The sequence below is a fragment of the Periplaneta americana genome, chromosome 5, assembly GCF_040183065.1.
Source record: "Periplaneta americana isolate PAMFEO1 chromosome 5, P.americana_PAMFEO1_priV1, whole genome shotgun sequence".
NCBI classification, from domain to species: domain Eukaryota; kingdom Metazoa; phylum Arthropoda; class Insecta; order Blattodea; family Blattidae; genus Periplaneta; species Periplaneta americana.
This window is the reverse complement of record NC_091121.1, coordinates 47,253,517-47,280,055: the sequence shown is the minus strand read 5'-3', so window position 1 is coordinate 47,280,055 and position 26,539 is coordinate 47,253,517. Positions and strand designations below refer to the sequence as shown.

At 35.6% G+C, this 26,539-nt stretch overlaps 1 protein-coding gene across 1 annotated transcript in view; it reads left to right on the top strand.

The window, feature by feature from the left end:
* Window positions 1-1,447: 1,447 nt before the first annotated feature.
* LOC138699594 (uncharacterized) overlaps window positions 1,448-26,539 on the top strand; it is a 48,737-nt gene continuing 23,645 nt past the window's right edge. Inside the window, exons 1-3 of the mRNA XM_069825603.1 lie at window positions 1,448-1,531; window positions 3,624-3,724; window positions 11,904-12,047. Coding sequence (XP_069681704.1) covers window positions 1,524-1,531; window positions 3,624-3,724; window positions 11,904-12,047 — 253 coding nt within the window. The 5' untranslated portion in view covers window positions 1,448-1,523. The remainder of the gene's footprint in view (window positions 1,532-3,623; window positions 3,725-11,903; window positions 12,048-26,539) is intronic.

The window sequence follows — 26,539 nt, the reverse complement described above, 5'->3', positions numbered from 1 at the left end:
CTACCGACAGGAAATCCAGCATAATTTTAAACCTTGAAACGAGATAACACATTATAAATACAATGAATTTATTACAATCCCTTTTTAAAATTACAGCGCCGCCACTGATGGACCTTGCACGGGCAGAGAATGTAAACAACTCTACGCGGAAGTCGATCATCTCAATAGAAATGGAGTGAGGCTGACGTCATATATCCCTTACTTACGGGTTCTGCAGGCCTGACATAGACGAATCGTACACAACCGATGGCATATAACTCTTGCATCATAGTTGACAAAGATGTGTGGAAGTCTTGGGGGGGGGGGGGTTACTTTGAAGGGTGTAATGTACTTTGTTTCCTTTTGTGCATCTTTCAATTTCTCTTACTCATTGCCTCCTGTACCCGGACCTAATTTGGTACTAGTATTGCGAAGCTAACTCCAGTAACCTTCAACAGCATATTACTTGTCAATAAGTTTATTACGCACAATATATTTAACTTTATTTCAATCGGTAATTATGTATGGAGTTATAGGATGGGGTAGCTCATTTAAATCCAATTTTAATCCACTTTATTTATTACAGAAGAAAATAATTAAAATATGTCTTCATAAACCTATTGATTTTCCATCTCAAAATTTGTTTCTAGACTTTAATGTACTTAACGTAAGACAAATTTATTATATTGTATTAATAAAATTCATACATAAAAATCGAAATAATTTTGAATTGTATTCTCATAGTTATGAAACAAAAGGTATTAATTCTTTAAGATTGTTTGAACCAAAATGCAACACTGTTACAGTATTTAATCATAGTAGTAATTTAGGCCCAAGAATATATAACAAATTTATATTTAAATATCCCAATCTTGTCAATTCTAATAGTTCCAGTATTAAATTTAAAAAGTTATGTATGAATTTTATAAAAATTGAAAAATTGTAAATTTAAATTTATATACTATAATTGCACAGTAGACATAAGACAAATTGTATTGTATAATTATTAATTTCAATTCAGTAATCCGCCCCTGAGCACGAGTTCTCTTTCAGGGGCGAACTAAAGTTTTTCTGTATATATTATATTTTATGTTACGATTATTAGCAAAATAACAAATAAATAAATAAATATAGTGAATTTCTATTCCTGCAGCTTTATTGGTTAATATATTAAGTTGCCATGACTTCTGAAATGATCCTCGTATTTGTATTCTGGTGATGTGGCCGAGAAGGCCTGATCGCCTTCAGTTTTAATATCATAAAAATCCGGTATTTCTATTATTGGGCAGGCGTACATAAAAAAATTAACGCGCTAGTGACGCGAGTTGTCTAGGAACAAGTTACATCTGGCTGGTCATTCAGTACCAGCTTGGGTTAACACAATGTTGAGCTAATAGATACGATTGTTTCAACAGCAAAATCTTATCTGTAGGATAAATACTTCCATGACAGAGATTGACAAATTGCAGAGATAAAACAGTTGTGTGGTGAATAAGCCAAGGAGTGCATCTCATTTCTCAGGACTCAGCTGACAGGAATACAAAATGAGCGTGTAAGTGCAAATGAATTTGTCTTTATAGACGTGTATTCACTGGTCAAGTTAAAATATACATTTCACGTATAAAAACATTGACTTCGTTTACGGTGAAGAGGAGAGAACTTTTCGATAACTCACACCGTGTGTCTACTTAGGACTATATCGTCTTTCCCTTCAATCTATCTGATATAATTTATCATCCAATATCAATGCAAACTTATTTTACAGGAGGGTATATTAGGTTAGAGATTGATATACAGAATGTCCCATAATTCAACCGAAAAAAATTAGAGAGATTGTGGGGGAAGACTCAGATAAACACTTTGAGATAAGGAACTTATGATCTAAGGGTTCAAAATTCCACGCAATAGCCATGGATGAATATAATATGATACGAAACTGCGGTAAGCAGCATATTACGTCTTACGGACCAAATAATAAGACCAGCATCCGACGTCGTACGTGATGAACATTAGAACTACGTGATGCGTAGGTTCCAATTATCCGCTAGAGACGTTGGTTGAGAAGACAAGATGGCAACCAGAATCATGCAAAGAAGTGGATATTAGTGATATGTGTGTACATAAGCAGTGTGTGTTAAACAGTGATGTTTATGGGCCTTGTAAAAATAGTGTTGTTGAATGTACTGTAAAGTAGTATATAGCAATACAATAATTTCAAATAAGTAGTTCTTTGCAGACTTTTTCAGTATTTATTTATTTACTGGCTTTTAAGGAACCCGGACGTTCATTGCCGCCCTCACATAAGCCCGCCATTGGTCCCTATCCTGAGCAAGATTAATCCAGTCTCTATCATCATATCCCACCTCCCTCAAATCCATTTTAATATTATCTTTCCATCTACGTCTCGGCCTCCCTAAAGGTCTTTTTCCCTCCGGCCTCCCAACTAACACTCTATATGCATTTCTGGGTTCGCCCATACGTGCTACATGCCCTGCCCATCTCCAACGTCTGGATTTAATGTTCCTAATTATGTCAGGTGCAGTTCTGTGTTGTGTAACTTTCTCCATTCTCCTGTAACTTCATCCCTCTTAGCCCCAAATATTTTCCTAAGCACCTTATTCTCAAACACCCTTAATCTCTGTTCCTCTCTCAAAGTGAGAGTCCAAGTTTCACAACCATACAGAACAACCGGTAATATAACTGTTTTATAAATTCTAACTTTAAGATTTTTCAACAGCAGACTGGATGATAAAAGTTTCTCAACCGAATAACACGCATTTCCCATATTTATTCTGTGTTTAATTTCCTCCCGGGTATCATTTATATTTGTTACTGTTGCTCCTAGATATTTGAACTTCTCGACCTCTTCAAAAGATAAATTTCCAATTTTTATATTTCCATTTCGTACAATATTCTCGTCACGAGACATAATCATATACTTTGTCTTTCCGGGATTTACTTCCAAACCTATTTCTTTACTTGCTTCCAGCAAAATTCCCATGTTTTCCCTAATCGTTTGTGGATTTTATCCCAACATATTCACGTCATCCGCATAGACAAGCAGCTGATGTAACCCGTTCTATTCCAAACCCTCTCTGTTATCCTGGACTTTCCTAATGGCATACTCTAGAGCAAAGTTAAAAAGTAAAGGTGATAGTGCATCTCCTTGCTTTAGCCCACAGTGAATTGGAAACGCATCTGACAGAAACTGACCTATACGGGCTCTGCTGTACGTTTCACTGAGACACATTTTAATTAATCGAACTAGTTTCTTGGAGATACCAAATTCAATAAGACACTGTATATAAATACCCAAAGAATGCAATTCCAATTAACTAAATTGTTTCTTTCTTTTCTGTCCCTGCTTGGTTCTATTTTAATTTCATTAGTTGTATTATTAGTTGTGTAAAATAGATTGTCTCTTTCATCTTTTTGTTGGCTCCAATAAGAATTTTCAGTGGAGGTCGGATGTGATGATAGTGACTGAATTAATCTTCCTCAGGATAGGGATCGATCGCGGGCTTATGTGAGGGCGGCAATGAACCTCCGGGTTCCTTAAAAGCCATAAGTAAGTAAGCATCACTAGTGTTACCATTATTTCTACTATTATCCTGAATAAAACTTACATTCTCTCTTTTTTGCAGAGGTTTATATGTTGGCATATCTATCGGGACGTTCGTGATCATCATTGTCTTACGAATACTTGTCTGCATGTGCAAAGACGAGAAAAAAACCGACCCACAGAGTGAGTGATGTACTCAGAAATCTGCTCATGTATTAAATTCTGAAGTAATCTCCTCTTGTCTTCAATTTACTAGTACAGTTTTGCATTTATATCTCTCTCAATCATTTTATTCATTCGATTTCTTTATCAATGTCTTCTTTAATTTACATCACTTCTTCTCTCTCACTGACTCTTTTACATATTTAATTTATCTTCCTCTGTCACAATTTACACTCTTGCGCCTAATCTTCCACTTCACATGTTTTGCTACCTCATTATTTCAATCTGTTATTTTTGTATGCTCGACCATGCCGAAATGTAGTAATTATGCGTCTGGTAGCAGTCCTTTAATGCATGTCATTAAAGTACACCTATTTATTAAAGTTCAGGTTTTCGATTATTCTCGGATATGCAATCGAAAGACAACGAGGAAAACGTCACGGAGGCTGGAAATCCAATACTGTCGCAGAAGGTTATGTTCTGTTACTATAATAATTAGCGTTAATTGTAAATAATATTGAAATAAATTCAATTTGTCATCTCGTTTTTCAATTCTAAATCAATTTCCAGGTTATATCAAAAGTAGTACATGTTATTCTCTAGATTATATCAACGTCAATGATATTATTGTTCCTCGGAAAAAATCAATACTTTCGCGTCTGCGCACATCTCACAATTTACGAGGTATGCACAGGGTCACTTCCGTTCTTCAGTCAGATGTGAATAAAATGAATACTTCTGAATAATTTCAAGTTAGAAATATGGTCGAGCATAAAAAGTCGTATGAAACTTGCCTGTAACGGTAATTAAGACGCTCGTATGAAAATTATGAAACTCGCTTGCGCTCGTTTCATAAACAAACATACTCGCGTCTTAATTACTATCATTATAGGCTCGTCGCATAATGTACTATTAAACTCCGGAAGTCAAGAATTTTATTGTAAACTTGTGGGGAAACGAAAAAAAAAAATATAAAGTAGCCTACGATGTACTTTACGATGAAGTGAAGAGAAGCGAATAGAAGCATTTAAAAAGCGGGTGTGGAGGAGAATGGAATGTGTGAAATGGAGAGACAGAATACGAAATGAAGTTGTGTTGGAAGGAGTGGATGAAGAAAGAATGATGCTGAAACTGATCAGGAAGAGGAAAAGGAATTGGTTGGGTCACTGGATGAGAAGAAACTGTCTACTGAAGGATGCACTGGAAGGTATGATGAACGGGAGAAGAGTTCGGAGCGGAAGAAGATATCAGATGATAGACGACCTTAAGGTATATGGATCATATGAGGAGACAAAGAGGAAGGCAGAAAATAGGAACAATAGGAGAAACCTGGGTTTGCAGTGAAAGATCTGCTCTGTGAGTGAGTGAGTGAGTGAGTGAGTGAGTGAGTGAGTGAGTGAGTGAGTGAGTGAGTGAGTGAGTGAGTGAGTGAGTGAGTGAGTGAGTGAATGAGTGAATGAATGAATGGATGAATGGATGAATGAATGAATGAATGAATGAATGAATGAATGAATGAATGATGTATTTGTAAAAATGTTTGCTTCTGAAAATTAAATCTTGAGTGAATAAGTCATGGAAACATGCCATTAACTTATATATTATATAATGCGTGCGTCCGTTATATTTGTAATATTCGTAAGTACGAGTATGATCATGTTTCCCCGTCTTTCCAAATTCTGTCTTGCCCTGCATTCTCTTGTTCTCTTATTTCAAATTCTGCGCACCGCTACCCCAACGTATTTGGCTTCTCGTTTTCAAAATTTATCTGCGTATCATCAGCTAAGTACAAGATCTCATCATAACAATTTACTCATTATACCCTACCACAAGACATCTTTATATTCTTCATCCTATACAGTTTCAGTTGCTAGAAATTGGAACTCGCTTCCGAGTGATGTAAGGGGTTGTTGGACAATAACTTCATTTAGATCAAAAATACATAAATTCTTACTTAACAGATTAATTCCTGATTAATATTTGTTACTTATAATGAAACTAACATCTGTCCATTCTTATTATTATTATTAATTTCTTTAAATAGATTTACAAAACCTCTAATGGCAATTACATTAATATTCTCATTCTAGAAATATATTTTAGATTTATATGCTGTATATATATATATTTTTTTCTCTCCCTGTAACATAGTCCTAATAAGCTTATATTAAATTAATTTTCATCATTTCACTAGCTATCTCAAATCTTAAATTAATTATAATTGATTGAATTAAATTAGCTCATAAATTAAGTTAATACTTTACCTTATAGGTTTATCTAAATTTAAATAAATATGTAGTCTACCAGTCTTTAAAACTTAACTGAAGAACATAGCTGGAGAACCTTTTAAGTGTAGTGTAAATATTTGTAATTTAAATATGTATTGTATTGATTAAGGCTGGTTGAGTGGAAGAGAAGGCCTTATGGCCTTAACTCTGCCAGCGAAAATAAAACATTATTATTATTATTATTATTATTATTATTATTATTATTATTTGCTGCTAGAAAAATTAAAATTTTCATGACTTATGGGATTTCAAAAAGTAATGCACAATATTTTGTTATCAGCCTATATTAAGACAATCAATTCAGACTCAGTTTATGAAGTAACGTATATTTTGCAATAATTCCTTTACTTACATTATTCAAGTACACAAAATGTTATAAATATTTAAATTATTAATAAGTTGTCGGCCTATTGAGGCACACGAGTGAAAAAAAAAACATATTTCATGAATCTACACAGAAAATGTTTCAGGAATGGAAATCCTCAATTAATCTCTCCTCACTTATGTCCCAATCATTTACACTCCTCCAGAAACTTCGAATTTTCTCTTCATTAGGTAAATATCCCTGAAATTTTCTCAAATCCTCCATTTTCTTTACTGTGCAAATGAAATCTTTTTTTCTGGCATCACAATGGCTGTCATAATCATTTCACATTTATACAAATGATTATTTTTATTCCTTTCTTTCCTTTTAACGGATTTATTTATCTCATTGTCACCCACTGAAAACATGCTGACATAGTATAAATAATCAGAACAAATACTGCAACACATTAAACACAACTCGCATTACTGTATGAGTGACTGGAGTGTTATCAACAGCTGTCTACAGGGAACACACTCTACAGCGGTGAAACATGGTTACGCCACAGTCTAGTATATACAGTCGCGAAGCTCAATACGTAGTAAATATGCAAACATTAGGTAGTTGCTCACCACTAGGATCGCTAATATCGCCTCATTACAGACAATGCAAAATAGTACCGTCACAGTCTATTGTTTCTAGCACCCTCAAAACTCAAGCTTCGTGACTGTATATAGTAGACTGGTTACGTCGAGAAACTCCGTAAGTCCGTGACTTAAGGAGTTTCAGAACTACAGATAATATTATATGCTTTGTCCTTAGAAGCATTCTATACACCACACTTATGGTGTTTTAACATAAAATGATAGTGTCAAAATTAATTACTCACTCATTCATAGTGTTCTGCCCAAGGGCAGGTATTTCACTGCAAACCCAGCATTCTCCAGTCTTTCCTATTTTCTGCCTTCCTCTTTGTCTCCTTATATGATCCATATACCTTAATGTCGTCTATCATCTGATATCTTATTCTGCACTGAACTTTTCTCCCGTTCACCATTCCTTACAGTGCATCCTTCAGAAGCCAGTTTATTCTCAACCAGTGACCCACCCAATTCCTTTTCCTCTTTCTGATCATTTTCAGCATCATTCTTTCTTCACCCACGCTTTCCAACACATTCTTATTCTGTCTGTCCATTTCACACGCTCCATCCTTCTCCATATCCACATTTCAAATGCTTCTAGTCGCTTCTCTTCACTTCGTCGTAATGTTCATGTTTCTGCCCCATACAATGCTACAGTCCACACAAAGCACTTCACTAGTCTCTTCCTTAGTGCTTTTCCTAGAGGTCCGCAGAAGATGCTCTTTTTTCTATTAAAAGCTTCCTTTGCCATTGCTATTCTCCTTTTGACTTTCTGAGGTAAAAGTAAAACTATAACATGTTTACATCAGTTACCATTTAATATACACATATACCATGCAATACTTATATACAAGTGTGATTTTGAGTATTTTTCTTTTACATTGAAAAGCTAATGTTGTAGACTTCAAGTAAAAATATAAAATATTTACTATATTCTACTAAGGAGTTACATTTATTAGAATTTTTTTTAATTGTAAGTAATAGTAATTGTTCAAGTTTCATTGTCTAGAAGTGTGTCTTCCTGTTTGTTACATTTGCATTTGATCTGACTCGCGGTATTACTGCAATTTGTCAAAGTCTATCGATTTAATGAATCTTGAGAAAGTATTTGTATGTTTTGCTATGAGGTTACTCTAGAGCAGGCATGCCAAAACCCTGCACATTGTGCAGTCGCGATGTGCACTTTCTATTCCCCTAGCTGGAGGGAGTGAATTGCATTGGAGGGAGCACGACAGGGCTATACAGTACCTGCAGAGTATATCAGCTTTTGTTAGTTTCAACACGGGGCTGATTTGGCTATGTCTTGGAATGTGTTATGATAAATAAAGTGAGGAGTTCACATATAACAAAGAAGAGAAATTACGAATCATATAACATAACTGTTATAATGCTTTCCTCAGCGACAATAATTATTTTAAAATGAAAGGCTTTCATCAGCCCATGTCGAGGTAATAGTGTTGTGACAGTTTAGATCAGATTAGTAAAGTTCTCAAAATATTATAGGCCTATTGCCAGCGCTTATTTATTAACCAATACTCTCACGGCAAAACAAACGTGACAATGGCATTGTTTTTGAGTCTGTACTAACAATCAACGGTTAGACAACTTACGACTTTCATTTCATAAGCTGATAAGTGATGAGAATATAGTGAGGAATACATGTGAGGCTCTTGAGGCTGTAAGGTGCGAAGAAAGAAACTATTTGCAAGGCGGAAAAATTGTCTGGAAAAATATATAATGGCAAATTTTCCGTCTCACGTCACTATATTATAATTGAAATTTATATATATTATTTTATGACGTCACTATATTATGCTAATATACTTACATTAACAAACCTTTAAACCTGACATAAATAGAATATCGTCGCTTCACAGCTTGTGAACTACACTTTTACTTTCTTTCAGTAACGCTTCCAACTCGTCGATACTTGCTCTCAACGTTTTCTAGATAAACTATATGTGAATTTAAATTCTAAGCTTAATTTATATCATTTATTAATATTAATGTTAATTTATATTGACATACAGCAAGGAAATTATTTCAGTATAAAAACTTCACAATGTCCTACTGCATGTAATTAATTGGGAGTATATTTTCTTTAGCATTTGTGTACCAATGGTCCCAATAAATAATAATGCTTGACGAACAATGAAAGAATAGCGTCTATTATTTAAAATAATTAGTACCTACTACGTAAAATGAAATACTTGTTCGTTTTTCGTTGTTTCGAAATTAATGCAATATTTTTTTTCTTCAAATACTATATAAAATCATATTAATAAATTATGCTTTACAAACCATTACTTTGTGAAGTATAACTGAGTAAGCCTAAAGTTTCTTGTAGTACAATTGTCAAACATAGACACTGATAATAACCGTGTTTTTTTTCTTCCGCTAAGTGTGTTTATAATGTCCAAATATCAATTTAATTGAACACTAGAAGCGCAGAATAAATTATTGCACATCTCTCCAGCTAAGAACTGGTAAGAGCAACGCTTGATTGATGCAGTCCGCACAGACCGGCGATCCGCGCACTTAACTACACATTCAGATATATATTATTTTAATGTACCGAAGTACATATAATATTTTCATGCAGATATTCTGCGTCATCATACGATGGAAGAGTAATGGAAAGGAGAAAAATTCTCTCCGGCGCCCGGATTTGAACCCGGGTTTTCAGCTCTACGTGCTGATGCTTTATCCACTAAGCCACACCGGATACAACAACGACGCCGGTTAGAATCGTCTCAGATTAAGCTCCAACTCTTGGGTTCCCTCAACCGGTTTCTAACCGGCGTCGGAGTTGTATCCGGTGTGGCTTAGTGGATAAAGCATCAGCACGTAGAGCTGAAAACCCGGGTTCAAATCCCGGCGCCGGAGAGAATTTTTCTCCGTTCCATTACTCTTTCATCGTATGATGACGCAGAATATCTGCATGGAAATATCATATGTACTTCGGTACATTAAAATAATATATATGATATGCGTAAATCACTTCGTGATTTAAGACGGCGCTTATTCCGTCGGATCCCGGCCAACTAGTCACTCATATCGAGTGCACCTCAGCACATGTGTGGACTTCGGTCCTGCGTTCATAGACATCTATGACGTAGTGCAGAGGGCGGCCACTAGAGGGAACCCAAGAGTTGGAGCTTAATCTAAGACGATTCTAACCGGCGTCGGAGTTGTATCCGGTGTGGCTTAGTGGATAAAGCATCAGCACGTAGAGCTGAAAACCCGGGTTCAAATCCCGGCGCCGGAGAGAATTTTTCTCCGTTCCATTACTCTTTCATCGTACACATTTAGAGTCTGATTTCTGGCATGCCTGCTGTAGAGTGTAGATGGTTAGCCAATTCCCTCCGCTACAAATAATCTGATCTTTCAGAATTCTCCGGTGTGTGTGCGTGCGTGCTTGTGTGTGTGTGCATTTCAATCTTAGTCTAAATTAACATATATTACCTTGTTTTATGACAATTGATAATCATGTATTTACGTAATGTCAAGATATAATAATCCTCACAGCATGACACGTTAAAGTTCCAACTAATTCTATAATATTCCGAGAGTGTGAACACGTAAACTTAAGTAATAAAAACTTTGTAGGCTAACTCAAATGCATATTATGTAAATTATGATTTTGCTGTAAGCTGTTTTATATAGTTTGCATACTATACTGTTCAGCCTTTCCTCATAATATAGGTGTTTATAAACATCATACAAATTCAGGACCTGAAGATTCCGTAACGGTAAAAACGTTTGTCCTTCAAATATTTCTGTAATGTTTTAAATGTTTGACAAGACTTAAAGTGAATGTAAAATAGGATAAGTTACAGACTGAAGAATTCGTATATTTGTAACTCATCAGAACAAATATGTGAGTAAAGAAATTATTTTATATTGAAAATTACGAAGATTTCAATTGTCAATTATTGTCTCTTACAATATTATTTCTTCATTTTGTTTCTTATCTGTATTATTGGCACAAAGACAAGTTTGGTTACCATCCGACTATACATATTAATTGTTCTGCTGCTTTGTAGACGTGAGTTGCGTTACTACTGTTCATTGGGTCGATATATAGCCCAAAATCACACAACTTAAAACAGTGTCTGTACGAACTTCCTATCTCTGCTTATCAGGCTAGTTCCAAGGTGATTATGTTTTTATGATTAAAATGGAGATTTTCAATTTCCACCATGTATTCAGACTTAAGGGGTCAGGTACAGCTTAAAGAAGTGAAATTTTGAAAATATTCAACATTTTTTTCCTCCATTACTGCATCTTGTACAATAATGAAAATTAATATGTGTAAAACGCTGTCCTTCTGGTATATGATAAACATGTTTTTACGATTAAAAAAAATATTTATATATATATTTATTTTCAAAATTCAAAGTTCACTATGCAGTCATGAAGCGTTTCCCTCATAACTCAAAAAGTATCCAACATTCTGTGATGAAATTGTTTGTGTGTATTTATAATGTCATATCTACAATATGATGCAAAATCACTTCTCTACCTTTGATAGATTGTCTGATAAAAAATCACTTTAAAAATGGTCAAATATCTGACACAAAATAAAAAAAAATATTGTTTATTAAGGAATATAGTTAAAAGAGATATTGTAAACATGAGTTTCAGCAATAAAATAAAAGAGAAAGAATATGAAAAAGTTAACAAGTATATGAGTTATGAGGGAAACGCTTCATCACTGCACTGTGAAATTTTAATTTTGAAAAAAATATATAAATATATTTTTTTTATCGTAAAAATATTTTTTTCATATAACTTAGCAGAAGGACAGCGTTTTACACATACCAATTTTCATTATTGTACAAGATACAGTAATGGAGGAAAAAAATGTTGAATATTTAAAAAATGTTACTGCTGTAAACTATACCTAACCCCTTAAAAGGTCTGCAAAATTCTTCTTCTGTACCGAGTATCCCGTTTTTTCCTTCCAGATCGTGGTGCTGTCGTGGTGATCACCAGTGCTAATGGAGTGGATCAGCAGAATCTACATACAACAGAGGCCTGTCCAGCACAGCTCTATGTGGTAGGGATGTCGGCTCCGCCCGGAAATTCGTCTTACGACAACAGCTCCAACAGTCAGTATTAGAATCTTGAAAACATTTTCCTATATCTGAGCCTCGGTCAGTTGATAAACATACTTAGTCCTCAATTAAAATTTTACAACGATACACTCAGAACTAGAGTTGTAAAAATACCGTATAATACCAACAAGCAAACGTAATACTGATTATTTATAGATTTCAAAAAGGCGTATGACTCGGCTAAGAGAGGAATTTTTATATAATATTCTTATTGAATTTGGTATTCCCAAGAAACTAGTTCGATTAATTAAAATGTGTCTTAGTGAACCTTACAGCAGAGTCCGTATAGGCCAGTTTCTATCTGATGTTTTTCCAATTCACTGTGGGCTAAAGCAGGGAGATGCACTATCACCTTTACTTTTTAACTTCGCTCTAGAATATGCCATTAGGAAAGTTCAGGATAACACAGAGGGTTTGGAATTGAACGGCTTACATCAGCTTCTTGTCTATGCGGATGACGTGAATATGTTAGAAGAAAATCCACAAACGATTAGGGAAAACGCGGAAATTCTACTTGAAGCAAGTAAAGAGATAGGGTTGGAAGTAAATCCGGAAAAGACTAAGTATATGATTATGTCTCGTGATCAGAATATTGTACGAAATGGAACTATAAAAGTTGGAGATTTATACTTCGAAGAGGTGGAAAAATTCAGATATCTTGGAGCAACAGTAACGAATATAAATGACACTCGGGAGGAAATTAAACGCAGAATAAATATGGGAAATGCCTGTTATTATTCGGTTTAGAAGCTTTTGTCATCTAGTCTGCTGTCAAAAAATCTGAAAGTTAGAATTTATAAAACAGTTATATTGTCGGTTGTTCTATATAGCTGTGAAACTTGGACTCTCACTTTGAGAGAGGAACAGCGATTGAGGGTTTTTGAGCATAAGGTTCTTAGGAAAATATTTGGGGCTAAAAGGGATGAAGTTACAGGAGAATGGAGAAAGTTACACAACGCAGAACTGCACGCGTTGTATTCTTCACCTGACATAATTAGGAACATTAAATCCAGACGTTTGAGATGGGCAGAACATGTAGCACGTATGGACGAATCCAGAAATGCATATAGAGTGTTAGTTGGGAGGCCAGAGGGGAAAAGACCTTTGGGGAGGTCGAGACGTAGATGGGAAGATAATATTAAAATGGATTTGAGGGAGGTGGGATATGATGATAGAGACTGGATTAATCTTGCTCAGGATAGGGACCAATGGCGGGCTTATGTGAGGGCGGAAATGGACCTCCGGGTTCCTTAAAAGCCAGTAAGTAAGTAAGTATAATACCTTACGTGTCAAACGACGCAATCTTCACTACAGCAACATTCTCCGCTGTGCATAAACATCGGCCGACTTGTCTCAAATATAGAAGTACTCATTTGCTTCTAGAACCTCTCTCAGAGGACCCATATGGGCAGCTATTAACACTGTTGAGGCAGATAATGCTGTTTTGTCTGATGTCCATGAGCAATACGCTCAAATTTCAAATCACGCCGATCTAGTACGAAATAGTTCAATATTCTTTCCGTCCGATCAGTTAATTGTAAAGACTGCAATTAAATACAGTTTGTAAGTTCATTCATGCTGTAGAAAACGTATTGGATCCACGCTACAAGGGTCGGCTCTGATTGCAAATGAGGAGAACGAAGCATTCGACTACGTCACTAATTGTAGAAACGTGCTAGGTCATGACAGTGGAATTATCTTGGCTAACTTAGCCGAATTTAAGAAAAGCAGTGGCAATTTTTCCCCAGACAGTTTGTGGGTTGCTGCTCAACGTGTCTCACCTTCTACCTGGTGAAGCGGATTGTGTGGCAAACAACCAAGAAGTTCACTGGCATTTAAACTTCTGAATGTAACCCCACGGATGAATATATAATAGGATGCGAAACTTACTGAGTTTCCCATAACACATACTAGAGGCGCTGTTGTAGAAATTGACCTTGCTGCCACCTGTTGGGGAGAGGGGCGTTATTACATCTAGCAGCCCACCAAGTAGCGAAAAGAGTAATTACTCCATGCATTTAGCAGCGCACCTAGTGACGAAAATGTTAAACTGTGCAGAAAGTATTCCCTCCTATCCTCATCGATATTCAAAACTAACCCAATTTTAAATAAAACATTTACAGTTTTATTCCTCACGGCATCTTCTACTGAAAATTCTTACCGGAGCCAACAGGAAGATAAAAGAGACGACCTATTTTACACTACCCGATTAAAATATAACCAGACAGAGACAAAAATAAAGCAAAAGGTTAGATAATTGGGATTGTATTCTTTGGGTATTTATTGTACAGCGCAATGGAAAAGTCTGCAAGAACTACTTAGATAGTTCAATTTATTATATTACTATTACTTTACAATACATTCAACAACACTATTTTTACAGCGTCCATAAACATCACTGTTTAACATACACCTCTCATACGCACACGTATCACTTTACGTTCACTTATTAGCAAGTTTCAGTCCGCCATCTCGTCTTCTCGACTCTCCCGTACAGCAATATCTCGAACGGATAAATAGAGAACTCTGGGTAATGAATCCAACACGTAGTTCTAATGTTCACCACCTACGACGTTGGGCGCTGATCACCTTATTTCAGACCCCCAATGCCAGATGGTGCTGACCGCAGTTTCGCATCCTATTATATATTTATCCATGGTAACCCCATCATCAGTCGCAAGTGAGCTCAACTAGTCAACCCATGGGCGAATCCACACAAAAATTAGGAACAGACTTTCTCCGGCAACAACCGAAACGTAGGTTCGGGTGCAATGGAATCTCCGATACAAATATGATGCTCCAGAACAAGTTGAGACTGTCGGCTAATGCCGATCTAGAGTTGCGTTCGGGCGCGGGTTCGATTCCCGCTTGGGCTGATTACCTGGTTGGGTTTTTTTCGAGGTTTTCCCCAACCGTAAGGCAAGTGCCAGGTAACCTACGGCAAATCCTCGGCCTCATCTCGCCAAATACCATCTCGCTATCACCAATCCCATCAACGCTAAATAACCTCGTAGTTGATACAGCGACGTAAAAAAACAAGCTGAGAATAAAGGACCGCAATTGCCGTCCGATGAAGAGGTCGGGTAATCTTGCGAATTGCTGCAACTCTTAATACATATGGGTTGTAAAGTTGCCTCGTTTAATTATTAGGCAGCGGCATTCCTTTTAAGATTTGTAGGTCTTTATTGCATGCACCGATAATAAAATGAAAATGCGACGTTGTCACGTCTTGTTTGTTGCTGCTATATATTAATATAACATGGATATGGGCTAGGCTTAATTGCTCAAAGCATGAGTTAATTTGAAGATTATTTATATTATTTAGATTATTTATTTTAAATTAATTATTTAAAGAAATAATTAAATGTTTCTCCATAAGGAAAACCGGAAAGTTTGACTTTTTGTAATAATTCTTTTATTGTTAAGAATTGGCCCTTAATGTAAGAACTATATATTTCACGGCGAATGTAATCACACGTAAAACCATCTACTTTATTAAATTTTGTGACTTTGTGTCCACGCTTTTTAGGTGTCTTAGGTCCCTTTTTTACAATTTTACTTACAGTATTTCTATTTGATTTAAGAATTTTAGATGTCTCCGAAATTTTTCCTTGACCTAAATTGTTTTTCAGAACATACGTGTGAGCATTGCACACAAACGTTTGACACTGCTTACATAATTTTGGTCTAGCTTTTGAGTTTGAATTGTTATTTAACTCTGATATATTATTATTATTATTATTATTATTATTATTATTATTATTATTATTATTATTATTATTATTATTATTATTATTATTATTACCATCGTCGTTATTGACGTTAATGGGTATCGGTTCCGACACTTCACTCGCTTCTCACGGCCTCCACATTTTTATTATACACTGAACTGCAATATAATTAATTTTCACTGTGAACTAGAACAAGACACACTGCTAAAATTTGCAACTCCGCGTGGAATATTGGAGCGGCCTTCAAAAAACTTGACGACGACAATGGACAGCGACATAATTAAAATTATTGAAACTACAAAGCTTTCGTCCTCTTTGACACCGCTAGCCTACTAATTGAACGTGGCTACTTTAAATAAAGTAGTGGCAACACTGTTGGGAATAGGTCATGCGCATTCGCATGCGATACGATACAACTGGTGATCGTAGTTCAATAATATTGTCGATGTATTGATTGATAAAATCGGTTGCTATGACAACAGATGTTGTTATTGAGTGTGGTTAAATGTAGAGCACTATTTTAACTGCTCTAAAGCATGTTTACCAAACTTGAGCAGCGATCGTGTATAAAAATCGAGGTAGCCCGTGGTAGAAATGCACGACAATGTCATCAAGGGTTACTTGAAGCTTTGACAACGATTCACTACCGTATCGAACGGTTGCAAGATGGGTCTTTGCATTTCGTACGGGTCGAAATGAGACGGGACACGTGGTTAGCAAAGGCTGCCGCTCATTTGTGACGAACAAGTGGAGTTAGTGCGAGGTCCCTTGCTGTTGACCATCACTGGAATGTATGAGAATTATCTATCGAGGTTGAACTCAGTTATCAAACTGTATAACATTTCTACCTGTTTTATCATACCACAATACTGAAAGAGTATTTGTCTTGTATGTAAAGAGGATTTTTATCACACTCGGGCTGTACCAGACTATTTTTGCTTATATTTGCGCTGCATATGTCACTCAATACGACGCTTACTCCCAAACAACCGACTGCCACCAGAAAGTGTGAGATCTATACCGTGAGTACAAGTGTTCCACAGGGTTTGGTTCTTGGACCTCTCATTTTATGAGTTACATAAACGACATATCACCATCTATTGGACACTGTACATATATCTTGTTCGCTGATTAATTTCAAATATATATCTCTGCACCTAATCCGGCTAAAAATGACGCGATAATTCAATTTAACAATTGCCTAAAATCAATTATTTTATGGACGAGAAACTTTATGCTGAAACTGCACTCAGATAAATTACAAGCATTTATAATGGAACATCAACGACTATTAAGTAAATTAAACACATATAACCCTATACCTAATATTAAAATAAATAAATACATTGTTCTATGTTCTTACACGAAATAATAGTGTTTTGTTTCTTGCAGATTTGTCAAACAATCTACCCCCAACGTACTTTGTGGCAGTATCGGAACAAGTGGTGACAACAAAAGTTCATAAAAAAAACTTCGCGAAATAACTACAGAGTGTCCTTTATTACTACTATTCTAGATTCGCAATATGACAGTAATTAATAATCGTATACTCCTATAAGCTAAGAAAGTCTGCTGAAATCACAACTCAGTAGTTTGTTAAGTGCCAAAGGTACAAAATTTGTTTCTAATTGAGGGGTTTAGAACAAAAAGCAGGTAAGTGACATTATTAAAAAAAATTAGGTAAGTGCGTGTTGTGATAGCCCAAAAGAATGTTTCTTTGGGATAAAATCAGGTAAGAGATCATATTGTGCAGTGCTGCTATATGGGCATCATTTCACCAAACTAGTATATAATATTCCATTGCATGTAGAACTTTAACTGTAATTTCCTCAAAACTAGGTTTCCGTCACTTACCTGCTTTTTGTTCTAAGTTCCTCAATTGTTATATTAATTTGTAGATCATACTATAATGAGAAAAGCTGATTGTAAATAATACTCAGTTTTTAGCTTTATTTTACCGATAGTGGTTGCTTAAGAAAGGCACTGTAATGTATACTTGGGTATTTAACCCTCCGCTGGGCACGTTAAAAATGTTACGTGTATTGGCAAATGGGTCATGGGGTCTCAAAAGACCCCACACGCCCAGCGGAGGGTTAAACAATGTATGCAACTATTTTGGAAATTCAGTAGTCTGGAAACTGTACTGTGTTAGTTAAGTGCCGTCCAAGAAGCACAAGTTATGATAGAGGAAGCCAAAATATTGAAATTAAGGTAAGCCACGCCTTTTTAAAATTGATTCCGTGGTATTATTTGTATCTACAGCAGAACTTGGTTATAACGACATCCAAGGGACCTTAAAAATTATGTTGTTATAAACGATTGTCGTAGTAACCGAGATTCACATTATCAATCTAGTTAGGTGGAAAATGAAAAATAACAAACTTAATTAGACTTATTTTGGATTTATGTATTGACTTTTAAGCCTACAATAAACATAATAAAATACACGTAGGCCTACAATTATAAATACAATATTCTGTATTAAAACAGTTTGTTCAGTGCTCACCAAACTACTTTACATAGAAGTGAAGTAATCAGTCATTTTACTCTGTTATCTTCTACTTGCTCAATACACACTTTCTAGGGCTAAATTACGTTCTATGTTCATAATTTCAGTTGCAATTTCACTACTCCCTTTTCTAGCTTCATAGAACATGTTCATATTTCTAATGACTTCTAAAGCGTCACTCACTTCTTTTAGTGACCATACTGCGTTAAAATGCGTGTACTTAGTGAAAACTTCCTGTCGAAACTGATCTAATACAGCATGAATTCGAGCAGGTTACAATGGGATGGGGAATCCACCTGCATTCCAGAGGTCTATGACAGAAGGAGACTGTAAAGAATTTGTCAGGGTCAGATTTCAACAAAATATTTCTTAAAATACTTTGGTTCTTAGAAAATCTTATTCCAAACTGAGGTTGAAAGTGACGTTATATGCGAGGTAGACGCATATACGTTTGTCGTATTAAGCAAGGTAGAAAAGCATATGTCTTATGGGGAATTAGTTGGGACCACAGAATATTTGACGTTATAGGCGAGGTGTCGCACAAAACGAGGTCGCTATAACCAAGTTCTACTGTATTTTAGTCAGTATCAACTACTAGGTTATCCAGCGTCGGTAAAATTGCTAATGTCGAGATGGTATTTCGCGAGATGAGACCGAGTATTCGCCATGGGATAATTTGACATTCGTACTACAGGTGGGGATAAAGCTCGGAGAAAATCAAACTCAACCAGGTAATCAGCCCATGCGGGAATCGAACTTTCGCCTGAACACAGCTCCATATCAGTAGGCCGCTACGCTGGTGACCACTATATTATAAGTGATGAATTAGAAGTTACGTAAACAGAAAAGGCAGTGACTGGCCCTCAAGCTATATTACAGAATCATTACAGCAGAAGGAAACAGCATGTGTTTCACTCCAGTAAAAACACATTAACAATACGCATGCGCAGAAGATTAGCACGCAAGTAAAATATTGTCCATGTTATAGCATTTTTCAATTGTGAATGCAATTTTGCTCAAATATTAAAATTATAATAATCATCAATCATCTTTCAAGATTAAAATATAAAAATAATATTCTAATTACCAAAGTTAAATTATATCTGTAGACTCTGTAAAAAACATAATTTAAACCCCTGCACTAATTTATGAGAAAAATTGACATTTATGTCCCAATGTTTTCATATTTTCCACAATATTTTTTTTCCTAAAATATTTTATAAAAATTATTATACGTTCGCTTCAGAGCGTCCTTAATATTTCTAAATAAAATCAAATGAATAGCTTTGAAACAGCAGTGGCCAAAGCGGGTGTCGTGATTACATCGTGTAATCACAGACATTCAAAAGGGTACGAGGAGTTTCCTGTACATTGCTGTGTGTTTCATTCACGTACTGAAGGCAAGCAGTGGCGGTATCATGTAGCTCTACAAACTCTGTCTCTACAAGCAGTAAGAGGTGGTTTCGTAAAGAATGAGAAGGAGAACTTTTTTGTTGTTCGGACAAAATGTTATCTGTTTACTTTGCTCAACGGTTCAATTAGGAATATATAGAAACATTAATTGCCACGCTGAGTAATGTATTATTATTACTGATCACTAAGTATGTGTTTCTATCATTCTTCTGTACGTGCATGAATATTTATATTTTTAGATCTTCTCCCTAGACGGATAAAATTATTAGGTTTTATCTCAATTTTAATCTTCTTAATCTTTAGATGAGGAACTATTTATTAGTTATTCATTTTAATAATAATATTGTAGAGAAAACTGATTCAATATTGCATGCCAACGAACTGTTAAACACCAGGAATTGACATGTCTTAAATCATAGCCAGGAAGAGAAAGATGAGATAAATATATGTAGGGAAATTAGGTACCTAATGGGGTTTCAAATATCTCGTGCTCTAAAGCCTTTAATAGAACAGAATTTCTCAAAAGAGTAACGATTAAAATAGCTTAAATAACTTGTCCATAAGAAGTTTTTAATTTTGAAAACCTACGAATTTCTCAACCAAGCATCGAGAGAAGAATTTTAAAAATTTCTGATTATATTCAAGAGGAAGGTTAAAAAAAGAAGTAAGAAAAATCGTATATTATTCACTGGCTCTTGATGACAGCAGTGACATTACTGATACAGTAAAGCTTTTGATTTTTATCCGCGGGATTGATCAAGATGCTAGTACAGGAACCACCACTGGTTGTAGTTTTCATGCCAAGTACCTTTCCTCCGTCTCCTTACTCCATAGGCTGTCTGTCGCATGTAATCACTGCAGCTCGAGTTTCGGTCACCGCTGTTTTAAAAGTTGATGAGATACAGAACAAGATGTGGGCTGCTGTATTTTATAGTAAATTTACACTACTTTGTTAGTCATAAGCAGGCTTCGAAACTTTGGACCTGATACAATAAGTTTACTGTGCATGCACTATAGGTTGTTGACTCGCTGCAGGTAGTGAAAGGTAGAGATGTGTTGAGGTAACAACGTTGCTATTTAGAGTACAGTACGGTAGTATGGGGAAACACACACATATGTAAATTCTGAAAGTAAATATACATTACACAATGATAACGTCAAAAGAATGTGAAAAGCATTTATTCTCCTGTCTTTTATAAGCATTTGTGTTTAATTATTCACAGTGTTAATGGTGGAAATAAACATGTAGCAATTTTAATTTCTTCATTTATCCTATTGGTCGCCTTTAGGAAGTGCAGTTACAGTACCGAATCGCAATGTACCTACTACAAGATACATTTTCAGTGTCTCAAACGTAAATCTTTTTCGGTTATCTGCCAAAGTTTGTACTGTAGAAAGCTGCGCTCTACGTCCCATGACGTGATAGGAACAAAACGAAAAAACCCTAACACCACTGGAGTCTCTAAAAGACAGTCCTTTATTCTCGGATGACTTTATGTCCACTAATTAGCTGTTTATGTTACACAATGTTCCATATCCGTTATTTTACAAAAAATTGATTTCCACTTCTGTATTACGCGTTGAGTAACCGTGTACTTGATGTCTCATTAATTCTCTGCATCATTTTCTAAATTAATTTGAAGGCTTCCGGCATCTCTTGCTCTGACTTTTCTAACCGTATAATAGTTTCGGGCACAGTTTGTATGAAAACCAAATTATTCGTCAGAACCTTCAAATCCAGAGCGTTTTCCTTTGCGTATTTGTTGGCATTCATTCTACAGTATCCCCACCCACTGTACGCTTTACTCAGTACGCCGTTATGCGGATTTCCCACTGAACTCCTCTATTGGGTCCGAAGTCTCGAAGCCTGGTCATAAGGTAGGACAGCAAGAGTTATCTTGGGTACCAGAAATTCAAAATATCATGTCAAGTGTCACAGTAATTAAAATAAGCGTGAAGTATAATAATAATAATAATAATAATAATAATAATAATAATAATAATAATAATAATAATAATAATAAACTAAAATATTGATATATAAAACAATAATCAAAAGTATTTTATTGTATGAAGCCGAAGCTTGGACACTTAAAAAAAACATATAAACGGTTTAACCGTTACAGAGATGGATTATCTAAGGCATATGGCAAAAATTTCAAGAAGGAAGAAACACAAAAAATACTACGATAAGAGATAAATTGGGTGTTACAATTGCTAAAGTGATAGAAGAAAATTCAGCTAAGATGGCACGGACATGGTATGAGAAGAGAAAATAGATTAAATAGAGAAGTCCTAATTTGGAAACCAGAAAAAAGAAGGAATAATAATAGGCCTAATAACAAGAATGAAAAAGCCCATATCCGAAACTTTGATCTGATTTTGTAAAAATATATTTTCATGAGAATTTACAGTTAGGTCTACCGGCAAGCTCCAACCCTTGTCAAGAAGGAAGTATTTTAAAATTAAAAGAAGAGTGCAGGCTAATAACAAAACGTATATTTCATTAATTTAATCTGAATCTTATTAAACTCTGAAATCTAATGTAGAGTACGCAAGCATGAAAAAATATAGCAACGTTGCATTCTCAAAAACTTGAATGAGGACACGGTTCTTATTCCTGACTTTTTTTCTTCTCCTGATGATTATTGTAAGCGACACTATAACACTATCGCTAATTAACTTATCAGTGCAGAGTGATTACATTTCATACATCTGAGATTACGCTTACAACTTTTATTACAAGCATGCCAAAGGTTTGTATTCTGGACTAATGCAATATTTTTATAAAATTTTATCATTTTTATCAAATAACCTGGCTTTAAATTCTTGTTCCCGTTTGTATTTCCTTTTCGTTCTCTTCCTATAGGTATCCTACAAACAAAACTCAGCTCGGACTTCTCGCGGCGCACATGCTATACCCCTCTTACTCCCCTGTAGTAGGCTTGAGAGCATGCTGGAAACGGGAGCATACGTCATCTGGGCGAGACAGTCACGCCCGCTGGTTTCTGCGCACCGAGTTTTCCTTGTTGGATGCCTATAGTACCTCTGTTTCCTGAATTTTCACCCACAACCAAACTATCTTCAAACTCATTCATAGTTACACAATTAAAACTCCTTAGACCACAACAACACATCTGCTAACAATGAGTACACAATATAACATTACACGAGTAAAATAATCACATGTTTCCAATTGTGCCAACAGTTGAAAAGTAGCAGTACTTAACACCTTGGAGATATTGCGATTCGATTCGTTTCAGTGATGGACAAATCGTAATTCGTTGTGGTTAGTTTTTGAAGAGGATATATTCCGAATTGAAGCATTTTGACAGTGTAGACTTGTAGGGGAGACAGAAAACTATAGGAAACCACATCAAGTTCATTTTATACCGAAAGTGGACATATTACGATTCGATTAGTTGCTCCTCATTTCATGATATGGCTGTTGGATGTGGAATAATAGACTCTGCTTCCACCTTTCTATACTGTGCTCCAACCACGAGAAAGTCTCTGCCGGATGAGACGAAGGGGAGTAATGCTGTGAATGAATGTTGATGTCATAAGATGTCATAAGGTCACACACGTGGGAAATCATATCTCTATTGGCTCGCTGTCACAGCACAAACAATAACATTGATACACACATGTTTATGCTAGCCTAGTTACAAAATTAGATCACTGTTAATCTCCTGGTCTTTTAATCTCTCCATACAGGAAATTACAAATGCAGGAGAGCGCATGGTTTTTAAACAGACGTTATAACGATAATATTATATATCTACTTCGCTCCAATACATGTCGCAGTAATAAGCACATTCCTTTCACGGTTGATCTCCTGGTTGGAGAAAAGTACGTAGCTCCAATATCAATCATTGTCTGCGATTAGGCATTTCTTATTATAGCCTACATCAGGCGTCTCAAGGCCAACGCATAAAAGTTGTTACACAGAGCAAATGTAGATTGCGTAGTCAGCTGAAGAGATAAGCGCAATACCCGAAGATAGCCGATCGTTGATTCATGTTACAAGCATGAGCGAGCTAAGTTGTAACTGTCGTGGGAGAAATTCCACAAAGCGGCACTTTTGAGTTGTACTGTCAAAACAGACGGTTGTTTTCGGAAGGAATAAAATTCCATAAGTCGTTTTCAGTAATAGTAATAATAATAATAATAATAACAATAACAATAATAATAAATGTATTTTCTAATTATATATTATGAGTAAAAAGAAGACATCTGAAGCATGAAGAACCATACATGTTACGTAATTATTTACGCACAAGGAACTGGCTACCCTATCCCATTATCTCCTGGCCTAGTTGCCTCATAAGTGATGCCTTGTTGATATTACATGTGAGGTTCAGACCTGTCTTCGGACAGTTGACTAAACAACAAAATACTTTCATTTCTAGTAAATGGTTTTTGGTATCACTCTTTTTTTAAGTTCATACTATATTTAATAAATTAAAATTCAATTAAATAATAATAATAATAAAATTACAATTAAACTTGTTGATTGTTAAGGTACGTATTCTTATGTTATGCCCTCTCAAATTATTTTCTCAAGTCCTTCAGTACTTCATTATATATTTGTTATACTGGTCTTGATTCAAATTAGGTAACAATTTTAGATTAGTAAAGTGGTAACAGTTATCCACTGAAACTTGCAACTTCCACAATATAATAAGGACATTCTTTCCACGGAGATGGAGACAAAATCGTAGCGGTTACAGATGTCTATTCAAACGTCGCGGTCAATGACGTCATCCGGAGATACACGAACTGCTCCCGCATCTTGTTCCACGCTTACATTGAAAAGAGAGAGAGAGAGAGAGAGAGAGAGAGAGAGGATGAGGAGGAAGTGCTCCGAGAAGGCCCTATTGAGACGTCTGGCCTACATTATTGTAAAAAAAAAAATTAAATAAAGTGAACATCTAAAAGCTTCATTTCTAATGTAAGATCTATGATATACAATATGATACATTAAATAAAAATGAAATGAAATTCAAACTCGAGTTTTTATGTTTATTTTAGGAAAGCCAGTGATGCGCTGTTGCCAAAGTATGCAGATTTTGAGCATAATTTTCTAATTAACCTTGCACTTAATTACAAAAAGGCGTTATAGGTTTTTTATTTATTGTAATGTATTTTATTGTTCCCTTCAAACCGCACAGTTATATTACTTCCAATCTGTATAAATGAACCGATTATTTTTAAAAGCCCCTAAGTCACTCATTTTGTCATTTTCGATTTATGTGAAAAAATTAAAGTTGCAGCCTGGATTCATCATCTTATGTTGAAACACTTTAAGTCCGGTGTATACTGGGTGTTCATGTCAAAGTGTGTCATGACGTCACTGTTGAGAGTCAGCGATTTGAAGCGAGTTTCAGCTTTTATGTCAGAGAAGTTGCCTATTAATCAAGGCGTTCAATCTGAACTTGAGAACGTGTACGGTATAACTTGAACGTCATAGCAACAGATGGCGGTCTGTAAAGTCTGTGTGCTACCATAACCTCTTTCGAACTGTGTTTTGCGCGGGCAAGTCGTACGCAGGGTATTTGTTATCATCGGTTGCGTACGGCAACATTCCACAATACAAATCAAATGCTCCGTGTCCATGTTGACCGTCGAAGTTAATGTCAACAAATACGTAAGTAATCGTCTTAACCCTCTCCACATATCCCGACAGTAAGAAAAAAACTCACCTCAGTACGTGTTTCCAAACAGTTCACATTCCTGCCAATACAGGTGTTACCGTACGCATCGGTAAGTACTCTTCAGAATGAACGCCGTACTTGCTAGGCAACTTCTCTGGCACATAAATAATACGCCTCTGTGGAAATGTAGGAAGATTGAATTCTCTAGGCTCAACGACTAGCCACATGACGGCATACAGCGAGTCATGACACACTTTGAACTGAACACGCAGTAGAATGGCTGTGAGGACAACGCAAATAGTTGCTTTTGTTTTGAAACTCCAAGACACGGGGACTTACGGGATTTCTCAAAGTAACCATGTTTCACAGCTATAGAGTAGAGTATTGGCAAAAAAAAAAACCGGACCGACACTTGTAGCTGATACAAAAGAATCCTGTGCTGTGCATTGTGTCAAACTGTGGTAATTTCAATATGGATATTGAAGCCAGAGGTATGTACTGCTATTTAATGTAAAAATACGCAATTATCTTTGCCTAATAGAGGTAGAAATGTGATATTGATGCAAGATGAATATAAAACTCTCAAAGTTTTTTCGTCTGTAAGTTTGAGGCACTGAAGGAAACAAAAGACTGTAAGAATCGAACAAATGCAATAAATTTCATTGCCACAATTAATTATACAAGATGAATGTGTTTTGTGACTAGCAAAATTTGAATCTGTGACTCTGAAATCAGCTACAAGGGTCGGTCCGGTTTTTTTTGCAACTACTGTACATTCCCTGTGACAGCTGTTGGTAACATGACAGTCACTCATACAGTAAAGCAAGTTGTTGTACTATTAGTTCTGATTGTTTATACTATGCCAGAATGCCTTCAGAGGATGACATTAAGATAAATGAACCTGTTAAAAAAGAAAAAGGGCATAAAATAAATACAAACATTTGTATAAGACTTAAGGGTAACAAGATTAAGATAGCCATTGTGATGTCAGAATAAAGAGCAATCTTGCAGTCTTCCAATAAATGTAAATAAAATCGAGGATTTGACAGAATTTCAGGAGTATTTACCTAATGAAGAGGAATGTATGTGTATGTTTGGGACATACTTAACTCAAGAGAGACGAACTGAGAATCTCCATTTCTCAAACATTTACTGTGTAGTTTCGTGAAATTATTT